Source organism: Plecotus auritus (assembly GCF_963455305.1).
Source record: "Plecotus auritus genome assembly, chromosome: 4".
Lineage (NCBI taxonomy): Eukaryota > Metazoa > Chordata > Mammalia > Chiroptera > Vespertilionidae > Plecotus > Plecotus auritus.
The window spans coordinates 25,995,765-26,008,680 of record NC_137775.1 but is presented as its reverse complement, the minus strand read 5'-3'; the positions used below and the strand labels follow the sequence as shown (position 1 = coordinate 26,008,680).

Here is a 12,916-nt window from a genome sequence, read left to right as displayed (position 1 = left end):
ATTATTTCATGGACCACAGACACATAGCAGAAGTCGTAAATATTTGATTTATAGATTTACATTATTTTTGACAATACCTTTGAGAATCTGCATGCTTGAATGAGTTAGAAATAAGAATGAAGACAGAAGAACTAAGCATTCAATTCAGGAATTGAGAAATATAAATCTAAGGAAACGGATGAATGATCTAGACTTTTCTTGGAAAAGATTAGAAGTATTCATAATAAGAGTTTTCATGTGCTTCAAAAACTGATTTTAGAAAATGTGTGTTGGTGTATTCTCTTGTTCTCAAATGACCAGTTGTTAGAAGTTTCTAAGAGGTCCTAATGAAATAATGCCTTAATTATACTACTTAAGAAATGAAAACGTATCGGTTCATATCCAGGTAATATTGGTAAACTACCTCGCTAATAAAATCCATTATAAAAACTGCTATTTTCTCTTCTATTAATAGCAGAGAAAAACTGGAATTCAAAAATGATGCGTTATTAAGACCTGAACCATACTTTTAAAGTGTCTTATTTATGTAGAGAAATTGAAACTGTCATTAGATGTTCTCTTTTGAAGTGGGATTGTGTTTGAACTCTTCCCAGGTACCCTTCAGTACATGGCACCAGAAATAATAGACAAAGGACCCAGAGGCTATGGGAAAGCAGCAGACATTTGGTCTTTGGGCTGCACCATCATCGAAATGGCCACAGGGAAACCGCCCTTTTATGAACTGGGAGAACCACAAGCAGCGATGTTCAAGGTCACATTTTGTATGTCTTAAATATCCTAAAAACCAATGGGTAAAGCTGCTGGCTGTTCCGTGTGTGCATGCCATCTGCTTTTAGCCAGAAGGCAAGGAGCCTAAGTGAGCACCATCTGAGAGCATGGTATAGTTCAAGATGATTCACTCCCCTCAGTCAGTGCCTCACAAGAGGATCTCTCCGCCTTACTTTTCTCAGCTATAAGGCGACAGACAGGCAGTGAACTTCCACTGACCACATTTTCGCAGTGCAGTGTAAAGAACACACCACCCCATTGAAGATGGTGTAAGCTCTTTGGGAAACACAGGTTAAAAAGCTTCCGTGGAGGTAGATATAAGAACATTTTTTATCCATTTAAGTGTTAAACCAAAGAAATATTTTCCTTTACTTTATTATAAGAGTTTGACATCTCCATTTTAAAAAAGGCATGGTTTTGCTATTTTAAGTACACGTCTTACTCTCATACACTTACTCTTCTGGCCTCCTAATTTGCCCATTAGTAACTCTTCTGGGAGTGGGAAGCAGCCCAAATAGGGAGCATCTGATATCAAAATAGAGCTGAGAGAACCCTGGGCCACAGCTTCCAAATCTGGAGACTGGGCAAAGCAGTGACCTGTGGCTGAGTCCCTGCAGTTCTCATCTGCTACGCCACCACACAAGAGTGAAGTTTAAACTGAGAACTTGGCCTGGCCGGCATGGCTCAGTGGTTGAGTGTCGCCCCATGGACCAGGAGGTCAGGGTTCAATTCCCTGTCAGGGCACATGCCTGGGTTTCGGGCTCGATCCCCAGTAGGGGACATGCAGCAGGCAGCTGATCAATGATTCTCTCTCATCATGGATGGTTCTCTCTCTCTCTCTCTCTCTCTCTCTCTCTCTCTCTCTCTCTCTCTCTCCTTCTTCCTTCTTCTCTGAAATCAATAAAAATATATTTTAAAAAACAAAAATTAAAAATAAAATAAACTGAGAACTTGTTTCCTGAGATGTAAAGCTCACATTCTTCTGTTCTCTAAGGCAGAAGGCTTTTGATCATTTATTTTTTCCCTGCCTCTGAACATGTCTCTGGCACTTACTCCATTTGTGAATAGCCTCTCAGGAGAGGCCAGGTGTTGCATACCTTCTGCTTTTGTGCAGAGCTTGGTTTACTTTGAGCTTGAAGATGATGCGATGGGACACTGCTGATTCAGAAATGAGTAGTGTAACCAAGCCTGAAGAGTAATGAGAGCTACCTTTTTGACATGAATGAATGTCTTTCTCTTCTGGGCTAATCTTTGAAGTTTTTACCAATGTCTAGGACTTCACCCTGAAATGCTGCTGTTACCGTCAATGCAGGGATCATAATACAATGTGCTTCAGACGAGATAGCGTAGACTCTGGCACTGATTTACAATGTTTGAATCCAGGCTCCAACACAGTCAAGCTAGTGGATGACTTTGGGCAAGTTACTTAACCGTCTTGTTCCTCATCTCTAACTTGGGTATAAATTTAGTACCTATCTGGTAAAGGTTTTTGAGGAGTATATGAGATAATATGTGCAAATCACTTAGAATAGTAAAGGCTATATAAATATTACAAACAATTACATGTTATCTATGTAATAATACACTTATATAGACTATATAACATAAAAGGTTTCCTTAGAAAATTTTCTCTACTAAATACATGAAAACATTGAAAAACATTTTTAGAATGGCAGCAATGAAAAGAAAATTGAATTGTTATAAAAATTCTATTTTATATAAGTATTTTTAAATACCTTTTAATTGTAGGCAGTTTGAGACGGGGAAAATATTCATAAATTATGGAGTAGAGGAAAGAACATGAATTTTAAGCCAAACACATTCCTTTTTATAACCATATAGCCTGACCCCTCTGAGCCTCATTTTCCTCATTGGTGCAACAAGTATAATATTTAATCCACTGGGTTGTTGGGAGGATTCATGAGATTCATTGAATGAAAATGAAAAAAGCCAAGCACAGTTCCTGGCACATCACTATCATGACCAACACAATGGTCCAATTAAAAACATCCTTTTTTCTCCCTAGTGTGCTAATGTGTCCTCAAGCCTTGAGGACTGAATTGCTACTTTATAGTGCTGTTCAGTGTCTTAAGCTAATCACTCTGCCTATGTCGTTGATAAAGTTGCAAAAGCTCTCTGGAAACTTTCTATAGCCTACAGAAAAAGTATCCTACCTCCCTTTGAGAAAACCCATGAGTTCGTAGTATATGATAAAAGATTTTGTTACAATAGGAGACCAAGTTATGATACCGGGAGCTCCTGAGATGAGATGTCACTCAGAAGCCCCATTGTGCCATTTCTTAGGTGGGAATGTTTAAAGTCCACCCGGAGATCCCGGAGTCCATGTCAGCAGAGGCCAAGGCATTCATATTGAAGTGTTTTGAACCAGACCCTGACAAGAGAGCCTGTGCTAACGACTTGCTTATTGATGAGTTCTTAAAAGTTTCAAGCAAAAAGAAAAAGACACAACCTAAGCTTTCAGGTATGTGATTGCATTGAAGGAGATACAGTTCAGAGTCCCTAAATCCTAAGCTTTTAAGATGGACGATTTTTCCAGAAGCAAGCTAATCTGCCTGTAGATGTCACTGGAAATTGGTGTAAACACTGGCAGTGTTCTCAGGCACCCAGTGTCAGTATAGGGAAGCTGTGTTACCATTACCCTCACGAACGCTAGGACCTCATGCATAATAGTGTTTCATCATCCGGTTAACAGGTATTTTTACTGTGTCCGTATCTACAGCATTCTAGCATTGCTATAACAAAGGTTAAAGTGGGAAAAGGGTGAAATACAGCCTTTTAGAGCTGAAACTCCAAATTACAGGGCTATTAGAGAGCTGAGCTGTTGAATTTTCAATCTGTCTAGATAATATGTTATTTTCATTTTAGGCAGTAGAAAATACCTATTGCTTCTTAGAAAATACCTTTCTGAGTAATTAACTCCTCCCCCCCAAAAAAAGAAAGAAACATTACCAGTTATAAGTAAAACAGCAGTGTAAAAATGTTAATTGCATTTTTGCAAGAATTTCCATAACTCATTTCTGAGAGGAAAAAAAAACAAGTAAATGATCTATTCGTTGTTGGTGTCTTGGTGTTTCTATGGGATGAGGGTGGGCAGCTTGAATGCTTGGAAAGGGCATTGCTTCCCATGTCAAGTCCCCACTTTTTGTTGGCTTCTCAGTTTAACAACAACCTCAATGTGTGTTTATGTTGTTCTTTGCTTTTCTTCCCACAGCTCTTTCACCTGGATCAAATGGTGAGTGTGTTGTTATATTTTCTATTGAGCTGAAGCTGGGTGGGTCATGTGATCAGCTCATCAAATAGACTTATCCTCCTCTCCCTGCTTTCAGGGGTGGCTGCTGGTACTAGGGATGTGTGCAGCTGCAAGCCGGGCGGGGCTCATTCTGTGAGCAGCCCTCACCTTTCTCTTTCATGAGGGAAGCTTCAGTTGTTCCTCCCTAAATGCACGAGGGTGTTTATATTTTTGAAATCTTCCATTTGAGTGGAGTCTACACTTTCTTAGCTTGGAGCAAGCTGGACATAGAATCATAGTATTTGAGAACTGGGAAATAGATCACCTAGTCCAGGGGTGGGCAAACTTTTTGACTCGAGGGCCACAACGGGTTCTTAAACTGGACCGGAGGGCCGGAACAAAAGCATGGATGGAGTGTTTGTGTGAACTAATATAAATTCAAAGTAAAGGAGCGGAGGGGAGAGCAAGAGAACGGGATAGAACAGCCGGATCCGGCCCGTGGGCCGTAGTTTGCCCACGGCTGAATTCTAGTCCATTGGTTTCTGAAATTTGTGTTTAGCAGAGAACCCTTTTTTATATGAATCCTCAGGCAGAGCCCTGATGTATAAGACACACACAGCATATTTGTTTTAGGTAAAACAGGCTTGGAACCTGTATTCTAGAATCACAGAATCCTACTTACCTATCCAAGGCAGCCCCAAGATGCTAAGGTGGACGCTTACACCTCTGAGGAACATGGTTCAAAACTTAGTGATCTTGTCCTTTCCTCTATAGAGTAAGCAGATCTGAAAATGACCTTCCTGAAATCTGATAAGTGGACAATGAAAACAGAGGGATTGGAATCCAAGGCATGCTGGGTCTGATGCTTCCTCCACAGTTTCATGCCCCTGAGATCTCCCTTACAGGGCCCACGAGGCCCCTTGCTCGCTGACCCCTCCTGGTGGGGTCATATATTGAGCATGGGAGCAATCTGAATATCATGACCAGACTCTTAGGTTGGAATGAGACACTTAACAGCTAAGATTGCTCTCTTTCAGGAGGCATTTCAGTATGCATACGTTTTTCCCAGCATTCATTCTCTTTCCCGCTCCTGACAAGCAGAATACCTTAGGAGCATATCCTTGCCAGTCCCCGTCCTGGTGGAGGACACGAGCAGCAGCAGTGAGTACGGCTCAGTTTCTCCCGACACGGAGCTAAAGGTGGACCCCTTCTCTTTCAAAACAAGAGCCAGATCCTGCGGAGAAAAGGATGTGAAAGGAATGCGGACCCTCTTTTTGGGGTAAAGACCTGACTTACTTTGGGTGAAGGAAGTATGTGGTGTGTCATCTTATAGAGGAGAGTGTGATTTGTGCTGTGTGAATTATTACAGCATTCCAGATGAGAATTTTGAAGATCACAGTGCTCCCCCTTCTCCGGAGGAAAAGGACTCTGGGTTCTTTATGCTGAGGAAGGACAGCGAGAGGCGGGCCACCCTTTACAGGATCCTGAAGGAAGACCAAGACAAAGTTGTGAGAAACTTAATGGAATCTTTGGCTCAGGTAAAACCTTTCACGGATGCTTCATGTTTTCAGAGTTTACATATTTTAACTGTCAAAACCAGTGGACCAACTGGTGTGGCTCAGTGGTTGAGCGTCAACCTCTGAACCAGGAGGTCACAGTTCGATTCCTGGTCAGGGCACATGTCCAGGTTGTGGTCTCCATCCTCAGTAGGGGGCGTGCAGGAGGCAGCCAATCAGTTATCCTCTCTCGTCATTGATGTTTCTATCTCTCTCACCCTCTCTCTCTAAGTCAAACACCAAGTTTTCCTGTTGGTAAAGCTCCCACTAGTTCCTACCAGCCCCTTTTACCCTTCATTTATTCATACATTCAACCAATCAATAAATATACATTGAGCAACGTGAATTGCTCATTCTGACCGTAGCTCACAACTGCCTCTCAGTCACTCCTCTGAGCATGAAGGAAACATTGCAGATACAGCAGAGGCCCGTGGTGGAGGGGCTGCATTCAGGTGGCAGGCGATGGGCAATAACCAGTAAATTACATAGTGGGCGAGGGGCCGTGTGTGCTATGAAAAAAACAAATCTGGCCAGTCCACCTCTGGTTCCCTCATGTATTTGTTTGCTAGGTTTGCCATGACAGACACCATAGACTGAGCAGCTTAAATGCCGGGAACTTATTTCTCATGGTTCTGGAGGCTGAAGTCTCAGAGCAAGGTGTCCCCAGGTTTGGTTTCTTCTGAGGCCTCTCTCCTTGGCCTGCAGGTGGCGCCTTCTCGCTGTGTTCTCACCGGCCTTTTTTCTCTGTGCATTCCTGATGGGTCTTCCTCTTCTTATAAAAACGTTAGTCCAATCTGGGTAGGGTCCCACCCTTGTGATCTCATTTAACTGTAATTACCTCTTAAACACCCGGTCTGCAAATACAGAGGCTAGGGCTTCAACATAGGAATTCGGGCAGGGGGAGGACACAGTTCAGTCCATGACACGTGGGACTTTGTTCCCTGGGATTCTCCTTATAGATACGAGCAGGAGCCCCAGGCCTGCCCTGTCTCCTGTGGCTACAACCTGTCCTGCCAGATCCGAGTAGACTCCATGTACCTTCTTCCCTCCCTTCTGGCCCGGGGAAACAGCTGCAAAAAGCGTGGAGCTGGAGGAGTTGGTCAAGTGTTTAGTTTCTCAGTCTAACAATTTACATTGTTCTCAGCTTGGATTGGGGTGTATGTGGAGCCAGGTGCCCACAAGTGGTCTGCCTTCCCTTCTCTCTCTCTCTTCTCTCTCTCTCTCTCTCTCTCTCTCTCTCTCTCTCCCTCCCTCCCTCCCTCCCTCCCTCCCTTCCTCCCTCCCTCTCTAAATATCAATAAAAACATATCCTCAAGTAAGGATTAAATAAAAAAGAGTAAATATGTATTTAAATATATTGGTTGGGCAAAAGTAGGTTTACAGTTGCTCTTATGGAAAATAGAGTAATACCATAATTAACAAATAATACAAGAATAAACTGTTTTGAATACTCACAACTGTAAACTTACTTTTGCCTCACCCTGTATAATAGCATATATAGTTAAATATATAGTTATAATATGTAATAATAATAAATATTATTGTAAATATAAGAAATTTTAAACATATAATAATAGCAAGCAATTTCTATGAGCCAGCTATTGCTCTTGGTATTTCCTAGGTATTTGCTCATTTAATCCCCATGAGAATAGTGCTCTATTAATAGTTGTGTTGGCATCCTCACTTTGCACAGAGGAGGTGAGGAGTCTTGCCTAGGCCATGTAGGCCTAAGGGACAGAGCCAGGCAGTCTGGCCCCCAGGTCTGTGCTCTTAAACACCACACTGCTCTCCTTCCTGGGATGACAGATGATGACAAGTGATGGGAGAAACATAAAGCAGGGGAGGGGGTGGTATTTGGGGTGAGGGGACAGGGAAAATCATTGTGGAGTGAAGGTTCTCCTATGGCCATTAGTGAAGATACCTGTTTTAGGCCAGGAACACAGAACTCGGGGATTGTTTAAATCTCATATTCATCCCCAAAGGGTGTGCTATTCCAGTACAGAAGATGTCTGGTTTTTTGGTGTTTTTCTTTGTCTCTCCACCGGATCATAGGTCCATTGGGGCAGAGACAACCTTGATCACTGTCATTGTCCCAGCTCTCAGCACAGAGCCTAGCAAGAAACTCCACCTCCACCCTAACCGGTTTGGCTCAGTGGATAGAGCGTCGGTCTGTGGACTGGAAGGTCCCAGGTTCGATCCCGGACATGGGCATGTACCTTGGTTGCGGGCACATCCCCAGTAGGAGGTGTGCAGGAGGCAGCTGATCGATGTTTCTCTGTCATCGATGTTTCTAACTCTCTATCCCTCTCCCTTCCTCTCTGTAAAAAAAAATCAATAAAATATATTTAAAAAAAAAAAAAAAAGAAAGAAAGAAACTCCACCTCCATGACTTTGCTGAAATTCATAAATTTTTATGTTGGTTAATCCTCTACATTTTTTTTTTTTTTTTGGTGTGATTTCCTAGTTTTTTAAGCACACTTGAATGTTCTCTATAAAAAGATACATGAAAGAAAACCTTATTAAAAGAAGCCATCAGAGGGCATGCCTTGATGCACCAACAGGAGGGACCAGTGAGGACCAGAAACTACTGGTCAGAATCACATGCTAAATCCAAGTAATAGTGGGGGTCCTTCTGATTGTACTGCTGAGGCGACTGTGAATCCTTGCCTGTGATGCCACCTGATGGTCTAGTGGCAGAGCAGGTCCTGACCCAGCTAATTGGGCAGAAGAATGTAATGATTGGGAGCTTGGGCTCAGCCACAACTTACCTCAGACCTAGTTCCACCACTTAAAGGCTGTGTGTTTGGGCAAGTTATTTAACTTCTCTGAGGCTGAATTTCCTCACCTATAAAAGAGAAGAAATGCTATAAAGGATAACTAAGCCCTGGCTGGTTTTGCTCAGTGGATAGAGCGTCAGCCTGTGGACTGAAGGGTCCCAGGTTCAGTTTTGGTCAGGGGCATATGCCTGGGTTGCAGGCTCGATCCCCAGTAGGAGGTGTGCAGGAGGCAGCTGATTCTCTCTCATCATTGATGTTTCTACCTCTCTCTCCCTCTCCCTTCCTCTCCGAAAACAATAAAAATGTATTAACAACAACAACAAAAAAGAATAACTAAGATCATGAGCAATTGAGATAATAGAAAATGTCCCACAGATGTTAACTATTATATTGTTGTTATCATCAAACAAGCTAATAGCAATATTTAATATCTTTCAAATTTTTTCTACAACCAGATAGAAATAATTCTTTCCATTGTATTACATATTTCTAGGTACATCTTTACATTTAAGCCTACCCTTTATAACAAGACTGAAACGTAGATGGTGGTCAGGTCCTCAAATCAGCTCACAAAAGGCCTTTCAATCTGTAGCATCTTCTGAAATCCACTCATCATTTTTAAGGAAGTTTAAAGGATACAGAATAGAGAGCACCTTTGCAAAAGATTCTGTGATGATACCAGGAATGCTTAGAAAAAGGCACCCTGTCAGATGCTACCTTCTGATGGCGAGTCAGTTGTTACCCGATAACTAAGATGCTCATTTGTGAAGGCACAGTAGTGACTGCGCACAGAGACGGGAGTTAAAACAGAAACAACGATTGTGTAAGCGGCTGAAATACTCTAGAGAGACTACATTTCCTGAAGCAGACAGCGTTCCTTTGTAGGACAGTGGCACTCACATCCAAAACCCAGAAGCAACATGTTTTTCTGTTGTGGAAACAATGCTAATGTCAAAAAAATGTTTGCTATTTAAACTGCTGACAAACATTAACTGATTTTTCACTAAGCTAAGCTTCCAATTCCTGAATAAGTCACATTTTTCTTCTTGAACATGTTTTTATGTGATTATGGTATTTCCTGTGAATGTTTACTTTGGGTGTAATTTAGTTCGTGGTAAGAAAATAAACAATTTATAATTGTTCCCAGCCTCATTTTAAAATATTACCTTAATGACAGCCTTCATGATTTTCAATATAATCTTTCTCATGCAAACATCAATATGAGAGAGCCTCCAGATGAAAATGTATTGAGAGGAAGAGCTTGATGGTACATTTCTCTTCCATTTTCATAGAATCCTAGATATTGTGATTTTTCACAGCCCAGTTGATGCATTTAATTTTAATGATTTAGTAACAAAATGTATAATGTGAGATAGACATGAGCATTATAAAAATCCTGTTTCTTTTTTAAAAAACATATTTTTATTGATTTTAGAGAGGAAGCGACAGGGAGAGAGAGAAACATCAATGATGAGAGAGAATCATTGATTGGCTGCCTCCTGCACATCCCCCACTGGGGATCAAGCCCACAACCCAGGCATGTGCCCCTGACTGGAATCAAACCTGGGACCCTTCAGTCCGCAGGCTGACACTCCATCCACTGAGCCAAATCAGCCAGGGAAACCCTGTTGTTTCTTAAAGTTAAAAAGAGAATAAATAACATCCTACTATGTTACCTTTAAGGAAGCAATGATGCTTGAGCAAGTAAAAAGAAACTCAACTTGAGCGAGGGAATTTTTTTAATTGTGTTTTATTTTTAACATATAAAATATTCAATTGGTCAATTCCTATAAGTAATTGCTTTATAGATGGGTAGGAATTGTTTCAAGGACAGAGTTTGAAGCAAGCCCCTTTCAGTTGCAAGGAATTGACATGGTTCAAGGGCAGTGGAAGTACTGGGGACAGGTAGATAGACACCTAGCAATGAGAGAAGTGGACTCTGAAGGAGTTCCAACCATAGTGCCCAGCCAAGCCTAGAGTGTGAGTCCAAGGGACTTCAAGTTCCAGGAGTTTGTACATCTTTCCTGGCTCGGTGGCTATGGGCCCTTTGGGTGTGCCATTTCTGTTTGTGTCCACTTCTCTCCCTACCCATTGCTCTGTCTTCCTTCCTTATGACTAGATGTACTCTGCTCCTGTTTTATGACTTCTCTCTCTGGGCAGACTTTGAGCTTGGGGTCCTATGCTTATTGCTTGAATCTCTCCTTAGTTCCTGATTAAAATTTCTGAGAGTAAGAGTCTTACTGCCTCTGCTGTCCCTGTTTGGGCAAAGCTTTGTATATCTAACTGTGCCACGGCTATTGGCTAACGTATGGGGTAGGTACCCTTCTTCCCAAAGCCTGATTATTTCTTGGAAAGGACAGGAGGAGGGGAAGGAGCCATGTTGTTCAAATACGGTCTTTCTTCCTCAGATGGACCATTTGGCAGTCCAGTCCTTCCCAGCAGGGGCTGTGAGCATGGCAGGCCCACGTTCCTAAGTCCACTGACCGACTGACAGGTTACTGGCTTTTATTCACAGGGGCCCGAAGAACCTAAACTAAAATGGGAGCACATCACAACCCTCATCACAAGCCTCAGAGAATTTGTGAGATCCACCGACCGAAAAATCATAGCCACCACACTGTCCAAGCTGAAGCTGGAGCTGGACTTCGACAGCCACGGCATCAGTCAGGTCCAGGTGGTGCTCTTCAGCTTTCAAGATGCTGTAAGTATGAAATTTTGCCAGTGTTTTTCCACAAACTCCGGCTGAAATTAGTCAGAGAAATAGGATGAAACTTAAGTCCTCTTACCTTTCTTTCTTTAATAATGTCAATGAATTCTCTTCTCTTCGGGTAAGTGTGGGATAGTTGCCCTTTTGTGTGCTTGTCAGTGTGAGATTTGTGTTTTCTATGTTTGCATCCCCCAGAGTTAGATATTCATAAAATTGTACGCCATGTAAAATAGCAAAACTCATAAACATTTCCATGGCTGAACTTTGTTCTTATGAAATCATGTAGGGTCACTATTTTGGTGACTGGAGCAACAGACCACACTTGAGTCATGCATGCTCTCATTCTGTATGAGAGGTGCCATCTAGTGGTCATTGAGAAAATGACCGTGCAGGTTGGAATGGCCACTACTGAATAAAACCAATAATCCCCCACTCCACCCCAGTTACTAGTAAACATGTTTGTTTAATAAATATTCACTATTTTCTAGCCAGCAATATACTTCAGAGTCCAGGGCATCACTGAATGAAAATTAATACACATGATCTCATGAGACATTGCTGAGGATTCCTCTCTGTCAAACAGCTGCTATGCAACACAAGCTAGTCCATCTTCCAAGAGCCTGATTCAAAACCATATGCTAGTCTTGAATGAGACTTATCTGTGGAGCTCTGTACCAAAAAAGCCTGAAGCTGTTCCTAGAAGGCCCTTACAGGATATAGATTTAGATAAGAGAGTTCTTGACACTGTCTGTGGTATGAATATAGAAGCACTTTGCATAATTTTATTTAAGTTCAAAAAATTAATTCACCCCTAATGTATTTATTGCTCTTATGTAAAACTAAAGGCCCAATGCACGAAATTCACGCAAGAGTAGGCCTTCCTTCCCCCAGCTGCTGGCACCGGCTTCCCTCTGGCACCCGGGACCCGGGCTTCCCTCACAGCCCCGGCTTCGTCTGGAAGGTTGTCCGGAAGGACGTCTGTCCTAATTAGCATATTATGCTTTTATTATTATAGATTATCTTGACAATTATAATTGGAGCATCAAATGATTCCTGGTTTAAAACCAAATTATAATCCTTCAGCATCCACTGATGTTCTCTGAGACTCTGTGTAAACCACCTCGTCTTTGGGCTTTATTGTGGGTGGGGACAAGACTCCTGACTTGATTGAGGTCATGAAAGCAATTGGCAAAGCCTATCATTAATATTCAACATTAAAGGCACACTTACACTGCAAGTAGGGAAATCCAACCATCTGGGAATAGAATAAAATAATTCAGTGAATTTGCACTTGCCCACATATTTGGCTTTCAGCCTGGAGGATGGAAAGCAAATTGGCTTGTAGAATTCAGATTGAGAATGCTTTAGTTATCTCACACATACACACACACACAAACCACCCTTGTTCACTCACTGTCCAGAATGGGAATAACCTAGAGAATGGGCCCTGTGTAATGTACTGTTTAATGAAAAACTAGGAGGAGCAAGTCATGGTCATAGGGACTCCCTCTTTCATCTTCTGTGTGTGACTCTTGGAAGAAATACTCAGTTTACCAGGTGTTATACCCAGTATTAAATCAAAAAAGCAGGAAACTCCTTTAAGAAATGAAGGTACTGGGACAGAGTCATTTTGATAGGATTTATTAGAGCAAGTGAGAACCAAGCCCTGACTCATTTTCTTGGGAGTAACTACTGTGAGGAACTCCTCCAACCCACTCCCCTCTACCTGAGAGATTTTGATGAAGATGGAGCAAGGGAAGGAGCTCCAGCTTTTAGTGCAGGATTGCAGCGAAGTCACCTCCCCAGCTGCCTCTAAGATCTCTAGTCAGAGAATTGTTAGAAAAGTAGCCTCTTTTCT

The 12,916-nt window shown here is 42.1% G+C and overlaps 1 protein-coding gene across 1 annotated transcript in view; it reads left to right on the top strand.

The window, feature by feature from the left end:
• The window catches only part of MAP3K5 (mitogen-activated protein kinase kinase kinase 5), a 167,488-nt gene that overhangs the window by 134,925 nt on the left and 19,647 nt on the right, over positions 1–12,916 (top strand). The window contains exons 19-24 of the mRNA XM_080665978.1: positions 594–751; positions 3,073–3,250; positions 4,001–4,021; positions 5,120–5,297; positions 5,388–5,556; positions 10,867–11,052. Of these exons, the coding sequence (XP_080522104.1) occupies positions 594–751; positions 3,073–3,250; positions 4,001–4,021; positions 5,120–5,297; positions 5,388–5,556; positions 10,867–11,052 (890 nt within the window). The remainder of the gene's footprint in view (positions 1–593; positions 752–3,072; positions 3,251–4,000; positions 4,022–5,119; positions 5,298–5,387; positions 5,557–10,866; positions 11,053–12,916) is intronic.